This window comes from Neurospora tetraspora, assembly GCF_033439725.1.
Source record: "Neurospora tetraspora strain CBS 560.94 chromosome Unknown B0H65scaffold_8, whole genome shotgun sequence".
Taxonomy (NCBI): Eukaryota; Fungi; Ascomycota; class Sordariomycetes; order Sordariales; family Sordariaceae; genus Neurospora; species Neurospora tetraspora.
This window is the reverse complement of record NW_026944390.1, coordinates 2,890,771-2,916,002: the sequence shown is the minus strand read 5'-3', so window position 1 is coordinate 2,916,002 and position 25,232 is coordinate 2,890,771. Positions and strand designations below refer to the sequence as shown.

Sequence of the window (25,232 nt, the reverse complement as noted above, 5' to 3'; positions counted from 1 at the left end):
TGCACATTTTTTTTCCCTTACTTCTCTAGAGGTAGTCTTCTCTCCATAGCACACACGTTCTCACATCTTTTGCCCTCATATCCGAGAACACCGCCCACACACACACACAGCTCCATGCGCCTTCAGGCATCATCACCATGGGCAGTACGCTGGTTAGTACCCGAGACTTGGGGCACTCCGAGTTTACGACGACGTGGCCAACGCTGTCGGAGGATCCCACCCCCCAACGACCTCTTGTCGGGCCAGAGCAAAAGCTCATGATCCAGGCTCTGACAGGAGCGTACACCTCCAACTTTAGTCTCTGCATGTGTCTGCCTGATGTCATGAATATCTGCATCAAAAACACGGCAGTGGTATTGCTCAGCACGGCGAACTCATTGGCCGATGATGTCAAGGACGGCAAAAACGAATACGCTATCCTCCTCCATGCCATCCCTACTGGCCTGCACGACTCTTTAATTCAAGGGACACTGGTACATGACTACGCCACAAGCTCAGTCAAGTGTATCGAAGAGCTGGGCGAGCGCGGCAACTATCCAGGGGTATATGCTGTTGGCATTGCTTTTCGGGAACGCGAGGATGCTGAAGAAGGCGCGTTTCTGAATTATCGAGAGTGTACCGAAGTCATCCGCATCCTTGAAAACTACGCGGCTGCCTACCACCTGCTGGCAAACAGTCAAGAAGGCTCCCAGTTGCCCCCCAACTCCGGGAAAATCATCCAAGACGCCTACAAACTTGACAAGATTTGTGGATATCCACATGAGGCCAATGAAGATGCATCAGCTGGCACTACACTTCACTACCTCCCAACTTTCGGTAGTGCAAACATACACAAGCTGGAGGTGTTCATCGAATCCTTCCAAAGACGAGCCAAGCCTCTCCAAAAGCTTGACAATACAGGGAGCGCTTTTATGCATCAAGGGCCCTTGTACGTAGGGTGTACAACAGGTCAAATGTCTGAACACCTCAAGCAGCACCGTTACGAGCCCTCGATGTCCGCCTTGCCAATGAAGAATATGTTTCTGGCCCTTACCATTGGCGCGCTGCTACAAATTGGCCTAAAGCCCTACACCGTTGGAGTGCCTATCCTACCCGTTTGGGTTGGAGAACACCTTCCCTTGGGCGAAAGACTGGTCACCATGCTTGCAAGTTCGCTGATATCCCAGGGCGGCTTCAACGGCGTTCAGGCTGGCTCGAAAACGGGTCAAGACAGCGACGAGGCAGGCCTGTATGTCGCGGAAGAGACAACGTACTTTAAGAACAACCTGGATCGGACATTGGCTGACACGGACCGATTTCACACTGATACCGAGGGCGTTGAGAACTTGAATCGGTATTTGCACTTTGTCTTAAGAGGCGAGCTCGAAATGAAGCTCCTAAGCATCGAGATGTTACTCAGCGAACTGGAGAATGACACAGCTATGCTTATGGACATGGGGGCGCGATTTGGTGTAGAGTTCCGCCGAGCACAGGAGCGTCAACGGGCCATCATCAATCAGTACATGTTCAACAAGACGTTCGCCCAACTAGTGGGAAGCATTGCACGTCGGCTGAACCTTGATGACGAGGACACGATCCATGTCGATGCCAGCAACCCTTGGCGGACAGAAGATTAGGTAGCTAATTTGAATCAAAGTAGAGTGTGTGCCCAAATTCAAGTGCAAGTGATAAAACAGTATGCCGTACCTTGGAGACAACAATCCATCCCTTTCTTCCTATGTCTCAATTGCGTGATTCCTATGATAGGTAAACTCTGTCCCTGAAACGCGCAGTGTCAACTTGAGCCTTTGATATCTGAACCCAAAGCGCGGGCAATTAACGTGTAGACGCGAATTCCAACGTGTAGATATAGTGTGCAAACTCCAGTGTAGAGCTTACATACGTAGGGTGCAAAACTTTGTATACGCTAAACAGCACGGAGAGCAAGTCTGTCGAAGGCGGGTTTTAAAGGTGGGCGCAAACGTTCATTTTGTATTTGGAGTAACGGGTGCAAACTCCAATGTACAAATACAGAGTGCAAACTCCAATGTAGAGCTTGCACACGTAGGGCGCAACCTTTATGCTCAGTTATCGATACCACAACCACACCAACCGATTCCCCAACGCAAGCTTACCGCGACCTCCCCAATGTCGAGGATCATCACGACCTGTAGCCATCAACTTACACTGCCACCTACGTTTAGGAGCGCGCTACTCGAAATCTCGAGCGATTTGGTCACCGAAACTAGCCGGTGTCCTCCAATACATTTCGCGCCAGCCTACATCAGCCCTCCTGTCCAAGACAGGAGCGTACGGAGCAACTCCAAAGCAATACCAGACCATTCACTCACGATCTTTCCAGTCTCCCCGACCATTAAAAGCTATTCATCAGCCCTCCAACCCAAGCCTGCAGCCCTGCACTACCCAACCGGGACCTCTTCCCATTGCGCAACGTAACGATAACGTCCCGACCTCCGACACAGACCACCACAATGCTCTCTGCTTCTTGTGTCGGCAGCAACGGCAGCGGCAAGCTCGCAGCAACTATAGCCACGATGGACACCACGATCGAACGTATGCGAAAACTCCATCAGCGACACTCGACACAAGCACAACGCGAAAGTGTGTAATCTTCGTCAAGGCGGTCGGGCCTCCTACATACATGGCAATTACCGCATCCCTACCAAGCTCGTAGCAAAAGCAGCGGCAACTACAGCCACGGACGAACGATCGCGACAGTAATACCGAGCCCTCCACTGCGAGAGGCACGATGCCAGAAACAGATCTGCGAGGAATCAACACCGCATTGCAAAACGAATTCTTCAAGACGAGCTTCTAGCCCCCGCCAAGCAGGAACATCGCCGACCCCCGGAACACCAGTAAATGCGATTTCCCCACAACTCAGCTTGTATCAATGCCAGCTGTATGGTAGGTCTTTTCCGAACTGCCCTCTTCCATCCAGCAGCATGTACTGATCAGCCAGCTTGTTAGCATCGAGGAAAAAAAAAGGCAAGGACCTGAGGAACGGCCGACTCGGCTTGATCAACGCCATCCGGGAAGAGGATAAGGAAAACTGGTCGACCGTTTAGGGTGAGGATTTCACGGACAAGCAAAAGAAACACAAGATCAGATCGACAAGATTGGGCTCGGAGGCCTCAGCTTCCTCGCCTGGTTCAGCTACAGGAGTAGGACAGTATTTGCCGGGGATAGTAAAGCTGCTATCGTAAAGCCCCAAACCAATCTCCAAGTCAAGCTCCAAGCCAGAACACCTACCGCACAAGGGCGGCGCAGCAAGAAGGGGGGAGACGAACAGGATGCCGAAGAGGGGGAGGCTGAGATCGAGTTGGAGATCTTCCCGGATGGTGATACCCTTGCGCGAGCCCTTTTCAGAACACCTGTTGCCCGGCATCACGTTAAACAGACCTTCAACTCACGTCCGCACTCGACCTTACCCAAGGGTGGGTGCAGACATATACCACGATTGGGTAACATCATTCTATTTTGAGTCGAATCGCATGTTGGGACTACTGACCGGGCAATGCATAGGGAAAGGTGCGACAATAACCATGCTACACGATAGGGATTCGACAATTTGCAGACAAAGTTCCATCCAAGCAAGCGGGTTTACAAAAGAGAAAACCTACCCCCTAACCTTCGCCTTGCCCCGTGATAATAACATATGCTACGCTAAAAATGATATATTTGTGGCGTTAAAGGGATTTAAGTCGGATTTATCCTTCCCACATACGGTTTAGTAGATCGGGGAAAGGACCTGCATGCCGGAGCGCCAACGTAGCAGATGGGGCTGACAGACTTAGCGAGACCACTCAAGACGACTGGCAAGTTCCAGCATGCGGGTGACTCGCAGCGGATGGCAGGACAGTACAGCTCCTAAACTTGAGTAGGACTACCGCTTTTTTTCATTCAAACCGGATTTATCCCCCCCTGCCCCGCTAAACCCATCATAGTATAGCCGGGCCGACAAGCCCACTTTAACCCACTTTTCAACCCTGCCAGCCACCTGCAGACTCCCCTGCCAGCCGTGTGCCCCGTGCCAGTAATCTTTGAGAATCTCGCCCAGCCACCCCACCTCCTTCCTCCTTCCTCAAACAACCACCTTTCTCGACTCTAACTCGTGCCCTCAAACCACCAGAATCAACAGATCAACCAGAATCAATCAAACAACACCAAGACTATCGATCGCGATGCAGTCTTTCATCAAAGAAGCAAGCGTCAAGTCTAGCGACGTGTTCAAGCTCACCGCCATCAAGATTCCCGTCGCGGGTTCAACATCAAAAACCCGACCGACCCCAAGGTGAGTTCCCTCTTTTGCCAAGCAGCCACTCCAGCAGGGGAGGCCACTTTTTTTTCCCCTGTAAACCATTCGAACCCCCTTGTACGGCCACGTTGATTACCCTGGTTGCAGGTGCCCACCTGGCTGCACTAAACTACAAGGAGGTTAGATAAATCCGGTTTGAATGAGAATAAGCGGTAGTGGATGAGACAAAGCGGTAAACACTACAAAAGTCCTATCCACTTTTTCATCTGCCTTCCTCTGCCTTCCTCTACCCTCCCTCATCTGCTGTCATCTTGATCGTATTGGTTCGGCCATTGATTGCCATGGCACCTCATCGGCTGGCCTGTATGTACAAACTCCGGGATCGAATCAACCAACTAGATTCAATCCCAACCACGTACCGCAACCTATTGGAGCATCGTCTAGTCATTGCGTGCAGTGAATTCAAGCGCCAGGACAGAGGCGAAGAGGTTCGATCGACAAGAGAAATCAGGACACGCCATGCCGAAAAGAGAGCGCACAAACTCTACCTCGATGTGTTGGATGAGGATCCTCAGATCTTCATACCTTTCCTGCTGATCGTCAACACGAATACGGCTTGCGTCAAATACAACCTGGAACTCTTTCGTCAACACCATGAGCAGAGAGCCAAGATTCGCCTCGGTGACGCGGACAAGGTCATCCTTGAGGACATCGCCAGGCGGCATAGGATCAGGGGCAGCATAGCCTTCCAGAAGCTGATCCAAGCCCTCTTCCCTGCAATACCGAGAACGGCGATGGCCGTAGAAAGCCCTACCACCACAGCCGACGGCCCCAAACCATGGCGCTTTAACGGGGCGCCTTTGGAAGTCGTCCGCAGCCAGTTTGCCGTCGGTGTTTTCGAGGCTATTTGCAAAGCTCCAGCTAGATGTGGGAATGACCAGTTTTCGATTCGGACGACGACCGGATTAGTACGGATGGACTTTCCTTCCGTAGATAAGGAGGATTGCATCCTGTGGCTGGATATCGGGGACGTCGACCTTTTCGAGAAGGTCTTGTTCCCCGCGGGTTGCCGGATACAAGAGTCGGGCTATAATAGTAAGTATATACCTGGAAGGAGTAAAATAGCCGAGCGTGGCAGCGGGGTTCACTGACCGTATGCAGGCAGCGACGGCCCTTGCAGCCTCCAAAGGGCGTGTTGCGCGGCTGCCGCCTTGATATTCGGCTCGCAGCTCTATGAAGCAATCGACACGAGCCGGCTACGGACGTGGGAGAGAGACACGGCCGGGCTGGCCGACACAACGGACTGCATTATGATAGAAGTACATGCGACCCACGAGCCACGCTACGGTACCCTGCGTCTCCGTCTCGAATTCCTACGAGGGCTCCGGATCGCGCAGCGACTCTTCGCAATCCCAAACGCGAGCGACATTCAAGCTAACAACGACGACAACGGCATTGCAGCAGCACACTTCCACTTCCCCCGGATCAGGTAGACTCCCACGTTCGCGGGGACGATCATCTCCCCATCGCCTTTGGTTGTCCAGATGGCCTTGCCGCTGGGATTCTGGAAGGCGAGGCTCTCGCACCCCAGGAAGCAGATCTTCCTCTCGTACCCGACGGACGGTATGAAGTCGATCGGCTGCCAGTCGACATTATTGAAGAAATCCTTGTCTTGGGTCAGACTCGTCCAGCGCTGCCGCTGCACACCTCATCGGAGTCAGACCTCTGAGAGTTTTTAGTTGGGGGGGAGGACGAGAGTCTGCGTACCAAGGTCTCTGCCGACACTGCCGGGTCCTCCGCCGCGTCAGCTTCTGTCATGAGAGTGGGTAAACAGTCCTTTGGTATATGACTGAGGTCGTTTGATGAGTCTGTGGTCCGTCTGTGCTCGTTGTAGTTCAACGGCAGAGAATTTGTTCCAGACGATTGCTCTGCGCGCTAGGTGCCGGCCGCGGCCCGCATTTGGGAAGCCGGGATGATCTGTGCGGGTCGACCTACTGGGCGGAGCTGTCTGGTGTTGTACACGTGTACGGTCCGCAGAACTAGGAACGGCCCCGCCAATAATTGGGCCGATGCAGTGTACACAGTACCTCTATATTATGTTAGATAAGCTGATAAGTACTGCTCAAGTACTACGCAGGTCCCTAGCCCTTTTAAGATAGCTACCTTGTAGGCGGGACTGCTGGCGTGAATCGCATCCAGTTGGCTACCGGTAATTCTCACTCGATTTGATTTTGCTCAAACAGGTATAGGGCCGGGACCATCTGACAGAAGCAAAGTCTAACAAGAAGTTCAACCAATCTATTACTGAGTTAATGCGAGTCACAATCCATCGCAGGCTTGCCAACGCAGCCACATAATTCCTTGGAACCATTCAGTCACAGACATTAGTGGGATTTCCAGTATCACCTGTATCCCCGTGTTAGGCTTTGCTAGTCCGGATCTTAGCACAGGTTGAGTAAAACCACATCGAGTGAAAAAAAGCGGTACCCAAGCACATTGTGATATCAATGCTAAAGAATACTCTAATTCCCATTGCGGCCTAGGTCGTCAGATTCCTGCTCCCTGATATATATGTATGCCGATAAAGGTGCCAAGTGTAGATACATTCGTCCTGTTCCTCCATCATTCGCGCACCCTCCTTAGCCATCCAACGACCCTATTCCCTCCTCCTCACTCTCTTGCTCTTCGTAATGGACAACGGCGGCGACGATGACGTTATAGCTTACATCTACCCGGCGGTAGCAGCCAGGGATACGAAGGGGCAAAAGATACTATCGACGAGAATAAGGAGAACCCGGGCTACCGTCCTCCAAGATACTGTCGCCCGGAGGTGCCGAAATACGCTTCGGCGGCAGTCCACTCGGGACCACCCAATATATTCAACAGGCTCGACCGAGAGCCGACGGAGGAAGCGGAGGAGCGCGACCCTCTTGAATTAGAGGCTTGTATTAGGGTGACTTTCGCCCATATACCTAAGACTCGCGTTGGCTTGAGGTGTGGACGGAGCGAGGATGCTGAGCTCCGTCTCACGCCCCTCAAGGGCGTTAGCTTCTACCACTTCGCTCTCACATTCAATCAGGATTACTGTCTCGTCGTCCAGGACCTGGGTTCTACGCGCGGCACCACGGTCGTGTATGAAGGGGTGGAGCGCGGTCGGTGGTCCTCGTTCCGCTGGATCGTTGGAGGGAGCGACTTTCTAAAGGACAAAAGCCCTATCATCGTCAAGGTATCTCCGTCCCTACAGTTCCAGCTCGTCGTGCCACAGCACGACGTTCAATCCAGGTCCTACAGGGACAAGGTCGACAGATTCCTCGCCGGGACGGCGGACGCCGATCCTCTCCTCGACCTTGACCAAATCGGCATTTTGAGCCGGCGTGGGACCGAAGTCCCCTCCGGCGTGCAGACGCCGGCTTTAAAACCTACCGCGCCTGTAACGTTGGAGAAGGAGCTTGGCCGAGGGAGTTTCGCGGTTGTCTATCGCGTTTGGAACGTCAGCACCGGAGAGCAGTACGCGCTCAAGAGACCAGTTAACAGGTCGTTCGACGCCGCTGCGTGGGAAAGAGAAGCCCTCATCCTACGTCGGATCGACCACGTTAGTCCAATCCAGTGCGTCACAACAACGCGCCCGAGGGCAGCTCTGCTAACTTGCTCCTACTAGAGGCACATCGTTTCCTTGCTAAACTACAGTCCGGGGCCGACGCCGTGTTTGCACCTCGAATACGTGCCCGACGAATCTGTTGGCGACCACCTCCAAGCCGGCCGTGGCTTCTCCCGCTACGAATGCAAGCAGATCCTCGCGCAGACGCTGGAAGCTCTCGCCTACCTCCATACGCTCGACCCGCAGATCGTGCACAGAGACGTCAAGCCGACCAATATCCTGGTCATGTATCGCCGCCCCGACGCCATCTTTGTCAAGTTCGCAGACTTTGGTCTATCCCGCGAGGGAGACGTCCTCAAGACCATTTGCGGCACCTGCCTCTATTTGGCACCCGAGGTCTACGAAGCAAGTGCTACTATTATGCGAGACGAAGGGGCGGCTTATACGGCCCTTGTCGACGTGTGGTCGCTGGGCGTCGTGCTTGCTGAGCTCGTGTGTGGACTTCCACAATACGGCAGGCGGGGAGTGGAGTGGTGCAATCGTGTCCGCCTGTGGGTGAAAAGAATGAGTGGGCTACAGGTACAGGGAGATGACCTACTGTCATTCCTCCTGGACTCGATGCTCTGTCTACGGCCCGACGCCCGAAAGACGGCCACGGACTGCCTCAATAATACCTTACTCTTACTCAACCATACCGATGAAGAAAGCAATGGTGCAGTAAGTAATAGCTACAGCCCGGACAATTCCGAGAATGAGGCGTCCACGATCCGTCTGGGTGAGGCCCGGAAGGCCGACAGCGAAACCACGGAGCCGAAAACGGGCGATCCAGGACTCAGGGACTCGACGCTGGAAAGAGACATTATCAGCAATCCTGGACGACATGTCCGTTCCACGAACGCCCCGTCCCCCAAGGCGACCACAGTACATATCGAGCAGCTCCTTTCCAAGCTTGAAAATCCCGAGGACAACCTCTTCAATAGGTCCAGCTTTGGCTATGGCTCGGACGGAGGCTGCAGCGACAGCGGAGGGTCTAGCTCGGCTTCGACAATCACAACCAAGCCGCAGGACGGAGAAGTCCAAGGGTCGCCCAGGTCCGTCTTGGGGCTTGCAGCGCCTCCCGAAATACATCTGGAGGCTACGCCACCCTCCGATGCTGTCAAGGATATGGGGGATAGAGCGGAGGTGGCGGAGAGGACAGACACACGCAGAGGCAATGAGGCTGATGCCGCGCCCTCCTTTAAGAGACCGAGGACTACCAGGTAAGTACCGTACGGGAGGCTGGTGACCCGAGCTGGAAGGACCAAGCATTGAAGCTGACACGAACATCTAGGAGCCCATTAGTGTCCGGTGGCACGTCAGAGAACAGGACGGCGAAACGGAACAAGTCTGTCGCGGGGGATAGCCGGATCGACTAATTGTGTCTGAGATTCCTTGTTGGTTTTGACCGTGGGATTGTATATAGAGCGACGAATTTTGTTTGATATGAATTGATCATGATGGTGTAGTTACTTACACTTTTGGTAAGAGCTCGAGACGGACAGCCATACCTTGCATCTATATAGTGTATAAAAACATGATGTAAATTAGATATTCATACATATAGACAAGAGGTACTGTGCATCTTGGCGGCTGTGAGGACTGGAGCTGTGTAGCAAGAACCTGGGTTCGATGTACTGGGTAAAGATGCCCTCTTTAAAATTGTGGTTTGAGGGGATCTATCAAAATACCTTGTGGGAGGAAGGCGCTATAGCCTTAATAGCGGGGTGCTAGCTGCGGTGGGGCTGTAGCCGACAGGAGAGGTCCTTGCACAGAAGCCCAGGGTACAACGGTCATCCATCCCTTCAAACGGAATGTGAGGTTGTGGCCAATCAATTGTCCCGATTGCCTGCAGATACCACTTGACGCATGATGCTACTTCAAAAGCTCGGATACTGTTAGCGTTCGCAACCAGTATCGGCAGATTCCTTAGCTTTCAAGCCAAAGCGCTAGGTACTGCTGGTACTTGTGGGACGCGCCGAAATAACACAGCTACACTACACCGTTTAAGGGATGGATCCAATCCTACAGAGCACTGATAAACTCCTATCCCCCCCAACACGACTTGGCACCCACAGCTCGCCGATGCTCTTCGACATTTAAAACGCGTGCGACACCACGACAACATCATCCTAGCGACAGCACCCAGCGCGCTCGAACAAACCAAGGCCATGATGGAGCCGCTTTCAGTTGACCAAGAGCCGCTTTCAGTTGATGACCAAGAGCCGCCTTCAGTTGACCAAGAGTCGCTTTCAGTTGATGACAAAGTGCCGCTTTCAGTTGACCAATTTCTTGGTCTCAACCAGCATGACCTCGCCCTGTTTGTGAAGGACAATCTCACCGACCAAGACGGCGCTCTGCGTATCTCGAACATCTCGGACTGGACAGATGTCTCCCAAGCCACGAGGGACCGACTTGCCGAGCGGCTGCTGAGAGTCGATGGCAATCCGCAGTTCGCAATATCAATCCAAATCGTAACTGACACCCATTCAGGACGGCCGTCCAGAAAACCGTCGCACCCTCTGTTGACCCCCTCCAACTCGCTACACTGCTGGCCCGAGTACTCTCCTCCAGGTCCTCGACTGTCCCGCCTCTCGAAGACGAGGAGTACCAGGCCAGGTGCTACCAAGCCCTCCTCGATGACGGTTGCAGGCCGCTCTTCCCCCTCAGTCTCCTACCGCAAGTCTCGACAGATCCGGACGCATATCGCGATATGTTGCGACCGTGGGCGGAATATCCCGACACACCGAATCCGCACAATTGGGTGTTCTTCAGACAGCTGCGCCGCTGGAAGGAATATCGCGCTTGGCAACTGGTCAACAGGCGGCAGACTGTCGGGTTCTCCGAATATCTCGATGACAAGCGGCGCGAGCTTGAAATGATGGGGGAGTACAAGGTCATAGCCAAGCCGAATTTCGAGCAGTCGACGCGCCGTAAGTGGGAGAACGAGTGGCACGGGGGCCGTGGTCGACCGCAGCGCGACGACGATGATGCAGAAGCTGTCTTGTCCAGATATGCTGCGGAGGCAAGCAGACTGGTCATGGACTACGGGTTCGTCCAGCCCTTCCAGCTGCAGGCAGACCCAAAGCAGCAGGACCAGTGGACGACATTTGTCGAGTATCTTGCCTTCGAATGCTTCTTCCTCGACGAGCTCACTCCATTTGTCCGGAAACTACGACCACAGCATGACGCCGAGTGGGAGAAACTCGTCAAGGCAGGGGTGGTGGGGCCTCTCGATACGTGCGATGATCTGGCAAGTACGGAGGCCAAGGCCATGCGACTCCGCGAGTTCCACGAGGCCGCATTTGCAGCACGAGTGCGCTCGTTCACGGCAGCTCACACGCCGGAAAGCCTACAATCGGCCCAGATTCACCTCGACGATATCACTCGGAGGAACAAGCTCGTGGACGAGTACCTCGACAATACGAAGAAATACCGGAGGGCCAAGGCAAAAGCAGATCATCAGCAGCGCAGGGTTGAGTGGGTCCTATCTGAAATAAGCAAGATTGAGGCAGAGCAGAAGGCGGCGGGCAAGGGCAGCGGCTCCGGGGGAACAGGAAGCAGGAAAAGGAAGCGGACAACAAATGATGTCCTCGAGGCCCGGGTCGGAAAACAGCGGCGGACGGATGAGACGGAGAAGACGGTGGCCAGTGGGAGCGACAACGCACGCACAACACGAAGCAAGAAACGCAAGTTCCCGGCAAACGAGGACACCATGGAACCGCAGTTCAAGACGGAGAACATGGCAGCCGGCGAGGGCGATGGTCCGGGGACAAGAAGTAGGAAAAGATCGAAGGCACGGGGGGGGATTCACGACACAGATGGCAGTGCGGCTGCTCCACGCGGCGTCCCGGACCCAGGTCCGAGGCGGTCACCACCGATTCCCGACCCCGTCGGCAGTCCAAGCGCATATCTCTCAGAGACGCAGCATTGGGTTCGCGTGCCGATCGACTGGAAACACTGCGTCCAAGAGTCGATAAGAGAGTGGTGGTGGGTGTTAGTAGATTACAGACGCGAAACGGCGGCGGGGCGGCGCTGGGAGCGATACCGAAGAGAAAGGCCAGAGGTCGGCCTCGCTCAACTCAAGGCATGCCAAAGGTCACATAGCAGTGGTGATTTGGTTGAGAATGTATTTCACGTTATTCTATACGTTGCACGTCATGAAGTGATTTCAAACGTGAATTCCATCACAACTACATCAATCATCTGCTTACGAGACATGGTATGATCTTGGTTCACGAACTCAACATTGAAAGCAAGCTATCAAAGGCCTAGACTGCGTTTCTATAATTGTCATGTTCTATTTCCCGGTCTTGGCGTGTGTTGGATGCCGTATTTATCCGAGGGACCAGTCCGATCCTACGGCGGCATGACTGCCAGACTTCCATGTTGGAAAGATACACTGTTCTCAAGGTACAGGTAATGAGATTTGTTATACCAGTACGCCGGCCCTGTAGCGGCCATTCAGCGGACATCCTGACACTTCACCTCTGTTACCCTACTATCTCAATCAACCCGACTTTTGGAGCGTTACAGATAGTGCACCATCTAAGCCGAGCATTTGCAACAGATCCCTCTTTCCTAATCTGTCTCTCGTCCACTCCAGTGACAACAACACCACAAGCACACAAAACGCCGGCATTGATTCCAGGAAGCAGCAATATGGACGTTACAAAAGTCTCATAATAAATCAGCTCTACAAATGAGAAATAAATTCAACAGATTAGTGCCTATAAGGCTGCGTTTGTTCTCGTACGGTTTTCGTACAGCGCTTAGAATAACTCAACTTACTCAACCAACTCGACTTAACTCAACCCAACTAAACTCAATTCGAGACCCCCGAGGCGAGTTACAACTCAACTTGGGACAGCCAGTGAATTGGCCACCTTTTTGAGTATGAAAAAGGTCGTATGAGGCTTTTTGTACGAAAACCGTACTAGAATAAACGTAGTCTAAGGATAGATATTCTTGCCCGAAGCCGGCGACGGGGCAGGGACAGGACAGGGTTTACTCTTCCGGGAGTTCTTTCCCCCGTCTAAAGCGTTGATGGTCCAGTCTCGATAGAGGAACATACCTACGACAGCGGGAGAGATACACATGGTGAAAAAAGCATTATCATTACTACGCACATAAAAGTGCACTAAATCTAGCGTAAGGTGACCTGAGACATTAACGCCATCCTGCTTCCCCGATTTCCTGGAAGCACGGTAGAATACCATCAACATGGTTGAACACTCAAGAACAAATACCCCAATCAAGGCATCGCGCCATCCGTCTCAGCAGAAGAACATAAGCATTGAAGGGTGCCTTCTGGAAGATCCAAGACGAAGCCATATCACCCCATAGCCGGAAGAGGAAAGGTCGGAGATCTCGGAAATCAGTCTTCTTCGATCATCTGTTCGTCCACCTGTTCCATGTTCCTTGTCTCCTCGGGCTTACTTCTCTCCGCCAACTGCTTGTCAATGGTGCCTCAACTCAAATCGATACGTTCCCCACATCAAAAAAATCCGGATGGCTTCCTGGTTGTCTCCGACTTCTTCTTCTTGTCCTCTAGCTCCTTAATCTCCAGCTGCCTCTTCCTCGCAATCTGCTGCCTGACCACCTCCATCTGAACAATATACTGGTGAGACCGTCTACGGAGACTTGTCTCATCGTTGTGGCACGAGATCGGACCCGGTGTATCGATACCCAAGCTGGGGAGAATCACGAAGTCGGCCACGGAACGGTCCTCCTTCAGGAACAAGTACTGGATAGCCCACTCCTCTGGGGTGAATTCGTTCAGCCCTGATGCCTCGGTGTACCTCAACATCGGACGCTTCCAGGGCCGGCAGTCGATTTCGTTAGGCATTCCGCCCCTGTCGTGAAAGTGGACAAGGGTGGCTGCGGTGGACTTGTCGAAGAAGGATAGCCACAGTTCGGCATGGGTGGCGTTGTGGTTGCAGTCGAGAATGCCGTAGGCGGTCTGGTTATAGGCTGGAAGGAGATGGTACGGCTGGTAGGGCTTGGTGGGGCCGCAAAGAGGAATCTGGACTTTGTTCGCGCAGGAAGACGACGAGGTGCATGGAGTGGTAGGCTCAACAGACGACCGCCAATCCAGAAAGAAAAGCCCACCAAAGGGGATGAAAGGCCCGAAAACCCCAAAAAGGAAAGAAGACAGAATAGACCCCACAAACACTATCTCACCCAGCCTTGTACCCCACAGCTTTGTATCCCAGAAATCAACGTCTCGGAAATATGCGACAGGCACGAGACCACGAACGTCTGGTTGTGCAGGGTTGAACGCCTTGTACCACTGGTCATTCTTACGACCGATGACATGCAGAATATCGCCGTATGAGAAACTAAGCTCCAATGAATTCCGTGCGTCGAAAGGGCGTTCAGCGATAATAACCTATAATAACAAGTTTAGCGCAAGTGCCGTGTGGTCGAGACTTTGTTCCGAGACATACCTTGTTTGAAGGGACAAGATTGCTTTGAGTGCCTGCATGGGCTTCAGAGACGGACGCCTTGGTGGTTGGCAAAGACTCCTTAGGCATGAGAGGCTCCTTTTGGTCGTCACCGCCATATTCAGACCCAGAGATAGGGGTCGTTTTGATCGAGCACATTCCGTCCGATTCATCGGGATGTTGGATATCCGGCATTACGTACTCGCCGATGTCGATGAGGGAAGCCATCGGGGGCTGATCCGGTTGGTTATGACTTAATGTCATGGCGAGGCTTGTTCGGGTTTCTGTGGGTTGCTTTGTGTTAGCAAGTCGGGAGCTGGAAAAGAAATTTGGCAACCGAGTGAAAAATATGGACGACGACCTGCTTACGGATTGGAGAAGTAGGTTGTGACTGTGATTTGGGTTGTTCTGGCTGTTACGTGGTAGAGCCAAGGAGATGTGATGACTGGAGAGAGAAGATAGAGTAAGGTGTGGAGGGAATGAAGAAGAGACAAAAAAGAAATGGCCAGCTACCTAGGGAGGGTATTTAAACTCTTGTGGACATCTGTCCAAATCAATTTCCGGGCAAAAATAAATAAAAGACACACAGGAAGTGGCGGAGTTTCTCGTGCAGGAACGTACAGTCGCCGACGCAGCCTTTATCAAGTCCGAGAGCTGCACCATTGCGTTGTCCGTTATCTCGGCAGTCCGGATCGAGAGATGCAGACGGACACCGAATCCATATGCAAACTGCAGAGGACGGGGAGGGGACATGGGTAGATGACTCGACAAGATCGCGGCAGAAGAAGGCGGAGAAATGGGATGACTGCTGTGCGCCAAAAGAGTATTTCGAAAACGTGGATGTGTGCAAGCAGCGGGAGAGGGCATGGGAGACTTTCTTCCTGCGTACGAACATGTTCGGGGAAAAACTTGAAATATGTGCGATCCCCAGGGGCAAATGAGAAGCAGAAGTTCCAACCCATCCTCGCCCCTCCTTCCAAGCATCGCTCCTTCCAGTCCCGTTAGGACAACTCTACCTACAATGGTGGGTTACAAACTCTGCTCCAGGCGTAATTTCGATACGAGCGAGCTACCACGACCGAGACATGTAAGTAAACAATCTCCATAAGTTTGTCCGGAGCATTGTGATGCATTACATGTGTGCGGGATCAACGATATACAGGTATGAGAAACATCAGCAAAAGGATCAGCACATGTCGCCCTAGGAAATGATATCAGTACGGGTTATGAGCAGCGCACCGGACGTTCCAGCAAGCCTTCCATTTTTACCAGGGGCATGGCATCCCGTGACTCCCATCCATGCCTTCGCAGAGTGTCCTGAACGCCTGACATAGACCATAACAGTAACACCGAAAAGACGAGATAGGCTCCGAGACGGAGGTCCAAACAGATCCCCAGACCCTACAACACCCGCATGCACCAGCAGATAACCTTCAACCTCTCACTCAATCCCTCACACACCGTCCTCACCACCCCCCCTCGCCCCGAATCCCCACCCCCCACCTCCCATCTCCCCTCCCTCTCCCCACCCTCATCACCTCCAACCTCCTCACCAACCACGTATCATACACCCCCTTCCTCGACACCAACAACATGCGCTCCACCTGTTCCAAATCCCTCCTCTCCTTCTCACTTCTGGGCTCCCTGTCTTTTGTTAAGGCAGACCAAGGCGCGTTCCACCTCGCAGTTTGAGCTTTGAAGCGTCGTGGTTACATTGGCTCACGGCGTACAGGGAATCAAGGTAAACCTTGTGGGAGTGGTAGGGTTTGGAGGGGCGATTGGAGTTGTTAGTGCTAGTGCTGGTGCTGGTGTCAAGGCTGGTTTTGGTGCTGGTGCTGGTGCTGGTGCTGGGGTGGCACCGCAGAAGATGAAGAGGATGGCGAAGAAGAGGGCGAAAAGGAGGGTGTAGTCTTGCCTCTCTTCGGTGGAGGTAACAGTATTGTTCTGGCGTTCCGGCTTGGGTTTGGTGTTCGTATCGGTGTTGTCGTCCCGGTTCAAGATGGTAGAAATAGGAGGACGATGAGTTCTTCGTAGCGAGGAGGTGTTATTTGTATAATGACAATAGGTGTTGGCCTGCGAGTCTTTTGGTACAAGGTGGATCGCACTGAGATCCCGAATAGTCAAAAGTCGTCCTTGACACATAAACCGGCCTTCGCAATGCCTACAGGGATGATGACAGTAGCCGCAATGACGAGGCCCAGTCCCCAGACGATGACATTCGGATGTTGACATGTTTTGGGCAACTAAGGGGTTAAAGGGAGTTAGAATACCTTGACGAGCGGCGGGATGCCCCTATTAATACCACGTCGCAGGCCTGCTACCGGTTGAAGCCAAAGAGAAGACAGAAGAGCGTCGCTATAGCCAGAAACGCCAGGCAAGAACATGAATGGCCCATCAGAAAACGAAGGTCCTTGACGGCGACAACACTGATGTTGATCTCTGTCAGTAGTGTTATGCTATGTGAGTATCGAAACAAGACTCAAACAAAGAAGAGGGTATAAACAGATGTCACCCATGAAATTCCCTTTCCCTTAATAACCCGACACGCTTCCTGAAACCACTATATGTACCGGAATCGTACAATGAATCGACACGAAAGGTACTTTAACCGTCCAGAAAACACCATGATGTTCAGTTGCCGTTCCCTTCCGGATATCATCTAGAAAGGATCATCATCATCCAACCCCTGCCCCCATTTCTTTGCTCCCAACCTCCTGATCCTCTTCTTCTTCGTCGGACTTCCAGTCCCGTGACTACCGCTGACTCCATTCCCTTCGCCAAACCCATCCATGGCCATATCCTCTTCCTTGTGCTGATCCCTCTTCAACTCCTGAAAGAACCCATCATCATCCTCCGCATAGTTCAGCTGAGCCTTCTTCCTCCGACTGCGACTGGGTGACCTCCGACTCGGCGACTTGTTCTTGCTGGTTGACTTGGCGGGATCAATACAAGCCGCCAAAGCCTGTTTTAGCGATTGGTTCTCCCTCTCTAACCGCTCGTTTTCGTCGGCAAGGATTTCCAGCCGTCGTCGGACCTCTCTGTTTTCCGCAGCTGCTTCCGCTGTTCTCGTTTCCACCAGCGTCGTGTCCTCATGCCCCATCATTCCCACTTCTGGCTTCTTCGGGCTGTCAACATCCATATCCATGTCGACATCCCCATCAGCCTCAACCATCCGCTCGAAAACACCCCACTTCCCCCTCCAAAACTCTTCCCCCCTCTCCCTCTCCCCATCTACAATCGTCTTCCACCTGTTCACCTCCAATTCTAACCTCTTCTCAAACTCTTCCGCGCAATCTTCGCGTATCGCCTGCTCCAGTTCGACCATTTTGTCTTCCATGCTCAACAAATGCGCTTCGGCCTGTTCGCGTAGGCTGCGTTCCGAGTCGAGGGCGTGCCGGAGGTAGGTCAGGTCTTCTTGTAGCCTGGATATCTCGAGGGCGGCGGATTCGAGAGTTTGTTGGAAGGAGAGGTATTGATGATTTGGGCTGCCGATAGGCGGTAAAGAGTTGGAGAAGGAGTTGGAGGGAGGGAACGAGGGCGGCTGGCGAGGGACGGTGACCTCCTTTGCTAGGGCGGAGTAGCGAAGGATTTGAGAGGTCGCGTTGAAATCGCCGTGGGGGTCAGCGGTGACTATCATTATGCCTTTCTGGGGGTTTCGATGCTGCTGCTGGTTGTTGCCCGTGGGGAACGAGTTGGTGAACAGCAGCTCGGTCAGTTTGCACCGGCGAATTAGACCTAGGTTTGGCTGTTTGTTGTTAGCACCCCTTTCCATCAAGCGCTTCGGACGAGGACATACCTTTTCCTTCCCACCTGCCACCTGCATCTGCAAACACTGCCCCAGATACATCAAGCTCTCGTTGATCTTGCCCGCCTCCGCCAATGTATGTCCGACCGTCTTTGCGTCTCTGGCCCTCTCACTGCCCGCAAGATCCACGATCGACAGCGAATTCCCCGCCCATCCTGCGCCTCCATACCATCCTGTGTGCTGCCCACCAAGCGAAAACCTCTTTTTCACTTCCACCACGAAAAACCCGTGACTCCGCGAACTCTGCGTATTACTCTCCGTCCCTGCTACCCTTCGCTCTTGCAAACCCGCTTCCAAGACCATCAATGCCTGATCGAGGCTTCCGCAAACCACCTTTCGTAGTCCCGCTACCACCTTTCGCTCGGGCGAGAGCTCGGTGGGTTTGAACAGCAATGGTCGGCGACGGTATTCTTTGGTGGCGGCCGATTTTACGGGTGGAGAAAGGAGATCGAAGATGCGGTCGTTGTAGACTTCGTACATGGAGATGACGATGGCGTACTCGGCTGACTTGTCGCAGGGGACCGTTAAATGGGTGATGTCCGGGTTCTGGGGGAGGGCGGAAGGGCGGAAGCGGCGTGGAGTGGACGAATCGTTCTGTTGGTGAAGGTTAGAGGGTTTAGTTGCTGCTGTGGTAGTCGCAAAACGAAGGGAAGAGGTAGCTGTGAAGCGTGGAAGTGTAGCAGAGGCAACAGGCCGGAGGCGCTGCTGCTGTAGCTTAGTAGGAGAAGTGCCAACCCGCTGGGGTTGGTAGGCTGGAAGTCGACTACCTCGTTGGGGAGAAGGGGAGTTGCTGGGCTTGTAAACAAGTCCGCTTGGACTTGGGCACGGAAGCCTGCTTGTTGTTTTCTGTGTGGGAGTTACAGTCCCAGCTCGACTAGGAGGCGTGAAGAACACAGTTGACTCTTCTTGTTCTTCTTGTTCTGGTTCCTCGGGAACGACTAGTCGGATACTTGCCGACCGCTGGGCTTGTTGAAAGGGTCCAGCTGGTGTTCTTGCGCCGAACTGGTGCGCGACAGAGGAAGTAGAAGAGGTCCGACAAATAGGCTTGTCGGTTGGAAATCGAGAAGAGAGAGAAGCGGAAGGTCGTACTTGTAGAGGTGTCGATCGGCCATTGCCGCTTCCGCGCAGGAAGGATGTCGTTGGATCTGTGCTATAGACCGACTCGAGGTAGGCCGTGGCTGGAAGTATGCTGGCTTCTGACGGATCGGATGCGTTGAGGGACTGGTCGAGGTTTGGGTATGTAGAGGGATCAAGGACGCGGTGGCCGAGCGAACGGTAGATAAGGTCGAGAGACATTTGGGTGAGGCCGCGCTGGGTGCGTGTTCCCAGCATGGTGTGTGTCTGCAGTGATATACTATCGTCAGTATCACTTCTCTCAGTCTGCGGTCTCGTTGTGCTGGACGAACCTTTCCAGACCCCGTCACTCCCAGCGTCGCCAACAAGGCATCCGTTCCATCGCCATAGGGAGCAAGCACACCCTCGACGAGGCTGGCAACTCCCGTACAGTGGAAAACATCGAGCTGTGTGGCATCCTCCTCAAAGACCTGAGTAAAAGCGAACTTTTCGACTGCGCGCCGCCGATCGGCTGGCGGATTCAGAGTGATGTGCTTCGGTGCGCTCTCGCCTGGTTCTGGGGCATCAACGTCGAGGAAGCGATCGCCAGAGGTCGATACGGTGTTGGTTGGGCGCAGACGAAGGTAAACCTCGAAAAGGCTGTGTGACGTTTGTTGGGCGTCCATGTTGTCCGCGGTGGAATGTGCGGATTTAGGTTGTGTAATGGGAAGGGATGTTGCGCCGCATTCGAGAGACGAAGGGTGATGATGGAGGGGTTGTTGACTTGAATTCACGGTCCGTATTTCAAAGTGGTCTGCCTAGTCGCGCTTGTTTCTCGCGTTCTGGTGGGCTGGCGTGACCGATATTGACAGATTGACAAGGGCGTGGACGACAGATTGGCGAGCCTCAACTGCAAGTCATCATCCCGGACACGGCGAAGCAAATGTCGTCCAACCAGTCAGCTTTGGGAAAAGTGTTTACAAGGGGAATTGGAAGAAGCAAGGCGATCAACCGAGTTCCCGTAGCAACCACGATAAGATAAGGCCAAGTTAGGCTGGGCTGCTTGCCTGCCGGTGCACCTCCAGCCTGCAAGTCATTCCGTTACGTACAGACGGGGTCATGGGTGTAAGGGGTAAAAAACCACCATTAACGAAGCGCACTGACCACATCGTCTCCTATCGCTTTCAATCTTTGTTCTCATTTTGGGTCTGAACCAGCGCCAACCGGAACAGTTCTGGCCAGACAGTATGACCGATAAACGAACATATTACAGAATATCAAATCGACGCCTCCACTTGAACTTCGAATGGTCCAATCGACTGGCATCGCCGGGATCGATCAACGAACAGGTCAACGTCACGGTGGAGACTGAACGATGGCAAAAGACTGCCTGGCAGCACCTGGGTCCCTGGCGCAAAAAGCCTGCAGCCAGACGTGCCAGAAGTGCACAAGATATCAGAAGCGAAGGAGGGTGCACTGCCAGCAAGATCAGCGAACGACGTCTTTGCGTTGCTTTATCAGAAGAGCTTGCGACACAGGACGTAGGATGATGACATTCCCAGTTCCAAGGTCTGCCTAGGTAGACAGTGAAGGGAAGTGCTGGTCGGTTGCGTATGCCCGATCACCACTCTCTTTTGGACGCCGGGCCGTCAAGGTTCATGCAGCTTTGTGAGAACGCTGGTCGTCGGTCATATCCGGAGCAGAGCAGCATGTTTGTGACCAAGGAGCGTGATCTGTTTCCAGACCCAAGGCCATGGGATTCAAGGTCGGCGATACTCGTATTTGATTTGGTAGAGAGCCTCAAAGGAAGTGAAAGGCGATATCAAACCCATCGGCTTCTTCGTCCTGGAACAGCCGGGCCTCCATCTGGGCATCTGGACCCTCAAATGCAGTGGACCAGAAAATCTGCGCTGGCGTCTCATGCATGCACTGCACTTCTCCCTGGGCCTCTCTTTGCCGTAGCGCTGTAGCCGGGACCTGAAATTACCCAACAGATTTCGAGTCATGACGACCAGGAAACATTGTGACAATCTTTCGATATTGCAAACTTTCAACTGATGGAGCCAGCCTCGGTCTGTTTGATAGACGAGGCCTTAAGCGTCGTCGACATGCCGACGTCCGTCATGGTAAAGGCGAGAGGCCATCTCAAAAGTGGCATCACCAATCAACATTCAGGAGTGTGAGATTTTGTTCCGCATTCCACACCTGAGTACCCGTTGGTGAGGCTGACAGTTCCTGTCTGTTCCCCAACTCTGCTCCACAGAGTTGGTGCCAAAACCACCGGATATGACAAAACCCAATCGGATAGTAAAAATCGGGCATTTTCTATAGGGATTTTCTATAGCATTTAATTACACAACAACCAATAGTCCAAACATGACCAAAACTAATATACAGGTTTATAAGTAGTTATATAATGTAAATATAATTTTCATTTTATTTTCCTACCTAAACTACAAGTTTTAGTTCTATTTTATTATAAGTACGAAAATTAGGTGTTTATACTAAAATTTCTATATAATTCCAAGATGCGTGCAACCTTTCCATTTGTTAATATTAGTATATAGATTATAGCCGCTATATTATATAGCTAGCAGTTTATATATAATAGAGTTTAAATATTATTTAAATAATTATTTACTTCTAACATTTATTTTTTATTAAATAAAACGTTGAGTAATTAATTTGACGTAGGGTTTTAAATTATATACAATATTATATTGAATCCATTAAACTTATTTAGTAATTACTAATATATTAAATTATATATATTACTTATTCTAGTTCGTTATCATCATTTAATTCTTAATTTTAATACTTAAAATTAAATTAAAATGTAATATAAATTAATAAAGCATAATTATTCTTTTATAACTAAATGATTATAGTATAGAAATATTATAGAGTATTATAAGTAATATTATATTATATTTAAATCGAGACTAGTAACTTTAAATATATTATAACCTTTTATGTAATTTAATTTATATTTTAAATATATTCTTTTACATTTTTAAAAGGATTATTCTATCTATCGTAACTTTAGCCATAAATATTTTATTCACTACTTTATATTTATATTGAATATTTAATTTTCTTAAAACTAATTACCTTACTGTTTCCTGCGGTGCCCTGACTGGCCTATAATGATAGCACCAGTACAAGGTTGCTACAGTGAACTATGCACTTGTAGCAGAGCGGAGCGGAAGCGGTAGGAAGTACGACAGCAATGCTGAAGGAAGCAGCGTAGTTGCAAGTACAATAAAAGGATGTTGTAAAAGAGGTCTTAGAGAGGACTCTGCTCTCAAGACAGAAGATTACAGTGGACTCTGCACTGTGAGAAAAGACTATATTGTATTGCTTGACTTGTGCTTGCTTGCTTGCTTAAGGAGTGACGAACTGAAGGAGAGGAGAGGTCTCTATATACATGGACACTAAGCATCTAGAAGCTTCTGTTGAATCCTGTGATGACAAATCAGTCTGGAAGAAATGCTAGCTAAGTTATAAGACTCTAGAATACAGTGGCAAAACCTCTTGTATTCTAGTACATTCTGTGGGGACTGAGTCAACTGATTCCGTAGAAGGAATAGTTCAACTAGCCTTCTATACTACAAGGTAGTACAAGGCAGTTACAAGGCACAGTACTAGCCACACGTTAACACTTACTTTATCTCAAAATTAACTTATATATCAATATTAATTAGTAATTTCAAAATAATTACTTTATTTACTTCTTATTAAAATTAATTACTATACCCTATTAAAAAGGGTTATTTTATATATATTAATCTTACTTTACAACTTCAAATATAATTGTTATTAAGGGTATAGTATAATTAATATAAATATTAATTAAGGAATTATTAAGGTTTTATAAAGATAAAAAGGGAGAAAGAAGTATTTATAAGGTAAACCCAATTAACTATTCTTTTAAAAGAATATATATATATATAGGCTAAGGATTAATCAGTAGAATAAAGTACGCAATTAATTATATTTTATATATTAATTAAACATTTAGTTAATATATATCATTAAATAATTTTAGTTATAATTATTAACATTATAATAACTACTTTATTAATTCTGTATGTAAATTAAGTACTTCAACTTTTATAGACGGGTTATATTATAGATTTAAATCCTACCTTTTAAATTTAAAGGAATTGTTTTAGTTATTTTTATTTAGATCAAATATTTTATTTGAATTTATAATATAAGGAGACTTGAATTGCTTTAATATAATATAACTTACGCAGAAATAATACTATTAAAAGTATAAAGAGGGTTCGTTTAAAAAAAAAGTTGGAAAGCTTCTAACTACCCGTTTATACGTAAAGAATATACGTATAAAAAATTGGAATATACGCTACAAAGTAGCTCGAATACTATAATTTTAATACTTAAATTCAATATAATATCCTCTATAACGGCCTAACTAATTTAAATTATAATTACTGATAATTACTATAATATATGATAGAAATAGAAGTGTAGAACTTTCTCATTATTTTATTTAAAAGGAGAATTCTCTGTACAATAATTATAATATATATATTAACTTTATTTATCGTTTTTAAATTAATTATATTATTCATTCTCTATATAAATTAGTTACTTCATTACTTTATTATTTTATTTATATATTAACCGCAATTATTACCTTTATATAATAGAGATTAATTGAATTATTTCAAATTTGAATTTACTACTTTATTACTTTATTATTTTATTAACTTACTCTTTTATAATTATATTACTCTATTTGTATATTAATTATATTTCCTACCTTTATATAAAGAAAATTACTTTATTTCCTTTTAATTTAAATCAATTAGCTAATTATTATAAGGTTAATTTTATAAGCTTTATTATACGTACTAATATTTTAAATTACTGTTATAATTAATTATATATTTCTATAAACTATAAATAGTTCTTTAGATAACTATAGCCTAATTAATTAAACTACCTTATAATAAAGTACATTATTAAAAGTCAAACTTTTATTTATAGTTTATAATTATTACTTTTATATAAAGAAAATCTATTTACCTACTTTATATTAAGCTTAATTACTTTATAATCCAAATATTTTACTATGTTATTTATATATTAATCATGACTATTACCTTAATTAAATATATATCAATTTACTAACTTTATGTTAGAGTTAAATATTCTAGTTCTTTATTACCTTATTTGTATATTAATTATCTTCGCTACCTTTATAGAAAGAAGATTAAGTTATTTAGTTTATTTTAAAATTAAGGGCTTTAAAATTTCATTATTTCACTATTTTATTTATATATTAACTATAATTATTACCTTTATATAAAAAGATTATTTTACTTATACTATATTGAAATTAATTATTTGATTAGCCTTGTATTCTATTTATATATTCGTTATAAGTACGATTTTTATACAGAGAAAAAAAATAATTCATTTACTTTATATTAAATACTTAATGAGTATTAAACTTAATTTTACTACTTTAATAATTGTTAAGACTTATTTAAATTTATAAAATAATAATATAAAGAAATTAAATCTAATAAATATAATTTAATTTTGTAATTTTCTTGTATTCATTAATTTCATAAGAATTCGAAAATTATAATTGAAACTATTAAGTAATATAATCTTTAAAGTATATAAAAAGCAAGAGTAAAAACGATTAATTGAAATATAATAATTATTTAAAATGGAAATAAACGACTAAAATAAATAAATACAAATAATTATATATAGGATTATTCAAAGGATTTGAATAAAAGAATTTTATATAAACTTAATTATTATAGAAGAATATTTAAACTATATAATAAATCTTTTAAAAGGTTTAATTAAAAGGTTTATATAAAAGGTCAAGTATTATAAGGTAATATTTAAAAATATATATAACATTATCTATAAAGGTCTTAATAACTTTTATAAGAAGACGATTTTAATATTTCTTAATTATTATTTAAGAAAGTAAGTTATTATTAATTTTAATATATATACTATATAATAATTATATATATATTATAG

General features: G+C 48.4%; 7 protein-coding genes across 7 annotated transcripts; 5 read left to right on the top strand and 2 right to left on the bottom strand.

Moving 5' to 3' along the window:
- Window positions 1–61: 61 nt before the first annotated feature.
- On the top strand, window positions 62–1,616 carry B0H65DRAFT_533593 (uncharacterized protein; the record flags this gene model as incomplete). Its single annotated transcript, XM_062828984.1, has 1 exon — window positions 62–1,616. The coding sequence occupies exon 1, from the start codon at window positions 138–140 to the stop codon at window positions 1,614–1,616; it is 1,479 nt and encodes a 492-aa protein (XP_062678032.1). The 5' UTR covers window positions 62–137.
- Window positions 1,617–4,481: 2,865 nt separating this feature from the next.
- On the top strand, window positions 4,482–6,164 carry B0H65DRAFT_327423 (uncharacterized protein). Its single transcript, XM_062823483.1, has 2 exons — window positions 4,482–5,353; window positions 5,420–6,164. Exons 1-2 carry the CDS (start codon window positions 4,600–4,602, stop codon window positions 5,749–5,751), a joined length of 1,086 nt encoding a protein of 361 aa, XP_062678031.1. The 5' UTR covers window positions 4,482–4,599; the 3' UTR covers window positions 5,752–6,164.
- A 784-nt stretch (window positions 6,165–6,948) lies between these two features.
- Window positions 6,949–9,537, top strand: B0H65DRAFT_512384 (checkpoint kinase; the record flags this gene model as incomplete). Its single annotated transcript, XM_062828568.1, is given in 7 exon segments — window positions 6,949–6,996; window positions 7,008–7,211; window positions 7,236–7,349; window positions 7,359–7,850; window positions 7,917–9,115; window position 9,419; window positions 9,460–9,537. Coding segments are annotated over 7 exon segments (2,136 nt in total).
- A 529-nt stretch (window positions 9,538–10,066) lies between these two features.
- B0H65DRAFT_434262 (uncharacterized protein) lies at window positions 10,067–10,815 on the top strand (the record flags this gene model as incomplete). Its single annotated transcript, XM_062825119.1, has 2 exons — window positions 10,067–10,282; window positions 10,399–10,815. Coding segments are annotated over 2 exons (633 nt in total), but the record flags the coding sequence as incomplete, so codon positions are not given.
- A 117-nt stretch (window positions 10,816–10,932) lies between these two features.
- B0H65DRAFT_435708 (uncharacterized protein) lies at window positions 10,933–11,208 on the top strand (the record flags this gene model as incomplete). Its single annotated transcript, XM_062825209.1, has 1 exon — window positions 10,933–11,208. A coding segment is annotated over one exon (276 nt), but the record flags the coding sequence as incomplete, so codon positions are not given.
- A 2,100-nt stretch (window positions 11,209–13,308) lies between these two features.
- B0H65DRAFT_327400 (uncharacterized protein) lies at window positions 13,309–14,720 on the bottom strand. The gene is made up of 2 exons (XM_062823482.1): window positions 14,342–14,720; window positions 13,309–14,283 (listed from the first exon to the last, which is right to left on the bottom strand). Exons 1-2 carry the CDS (start codon window positions 14,600–14,602, stop codon window positions 13,390–13,392), a joined length of 1,155 nt encoding a protein of 384 aa, XP_062678027.1. The 5' UTR covers window positions 14,603–14,720; the 3' UTR covers window positions 13,309–13,389.
- Window positions 14,721–16,562: 1,842 nt separating this feature from the next.
- On the bottom strand, window positions 16,563–20,260 carry B0H65DRAFT_502755 (putative kinesin group protein). Its single transcript, XM_062827860.1, has 3 exons — window positions 19,550–20,260; window positions 18,135–19,484; window positions 16,563–18,083 (listed from the first exon to the last, which is right to left on the bottom strand). The coding sequence occupies exons 1-3, from the start codon at window positions 19,880–19,882 to the stop codon at window positions 16,998–17,000; spliced, it is 2,769 nt and encodes a 922-aa protein (XP_062678026.1). The 5' UTR covers window positions 19,883–20,260; the 3' UTR covers window positions 16,563–16,997.
- Between the last annotated feature and the right edge of the window lie 4,972 nt (window positions 20,261–25,232).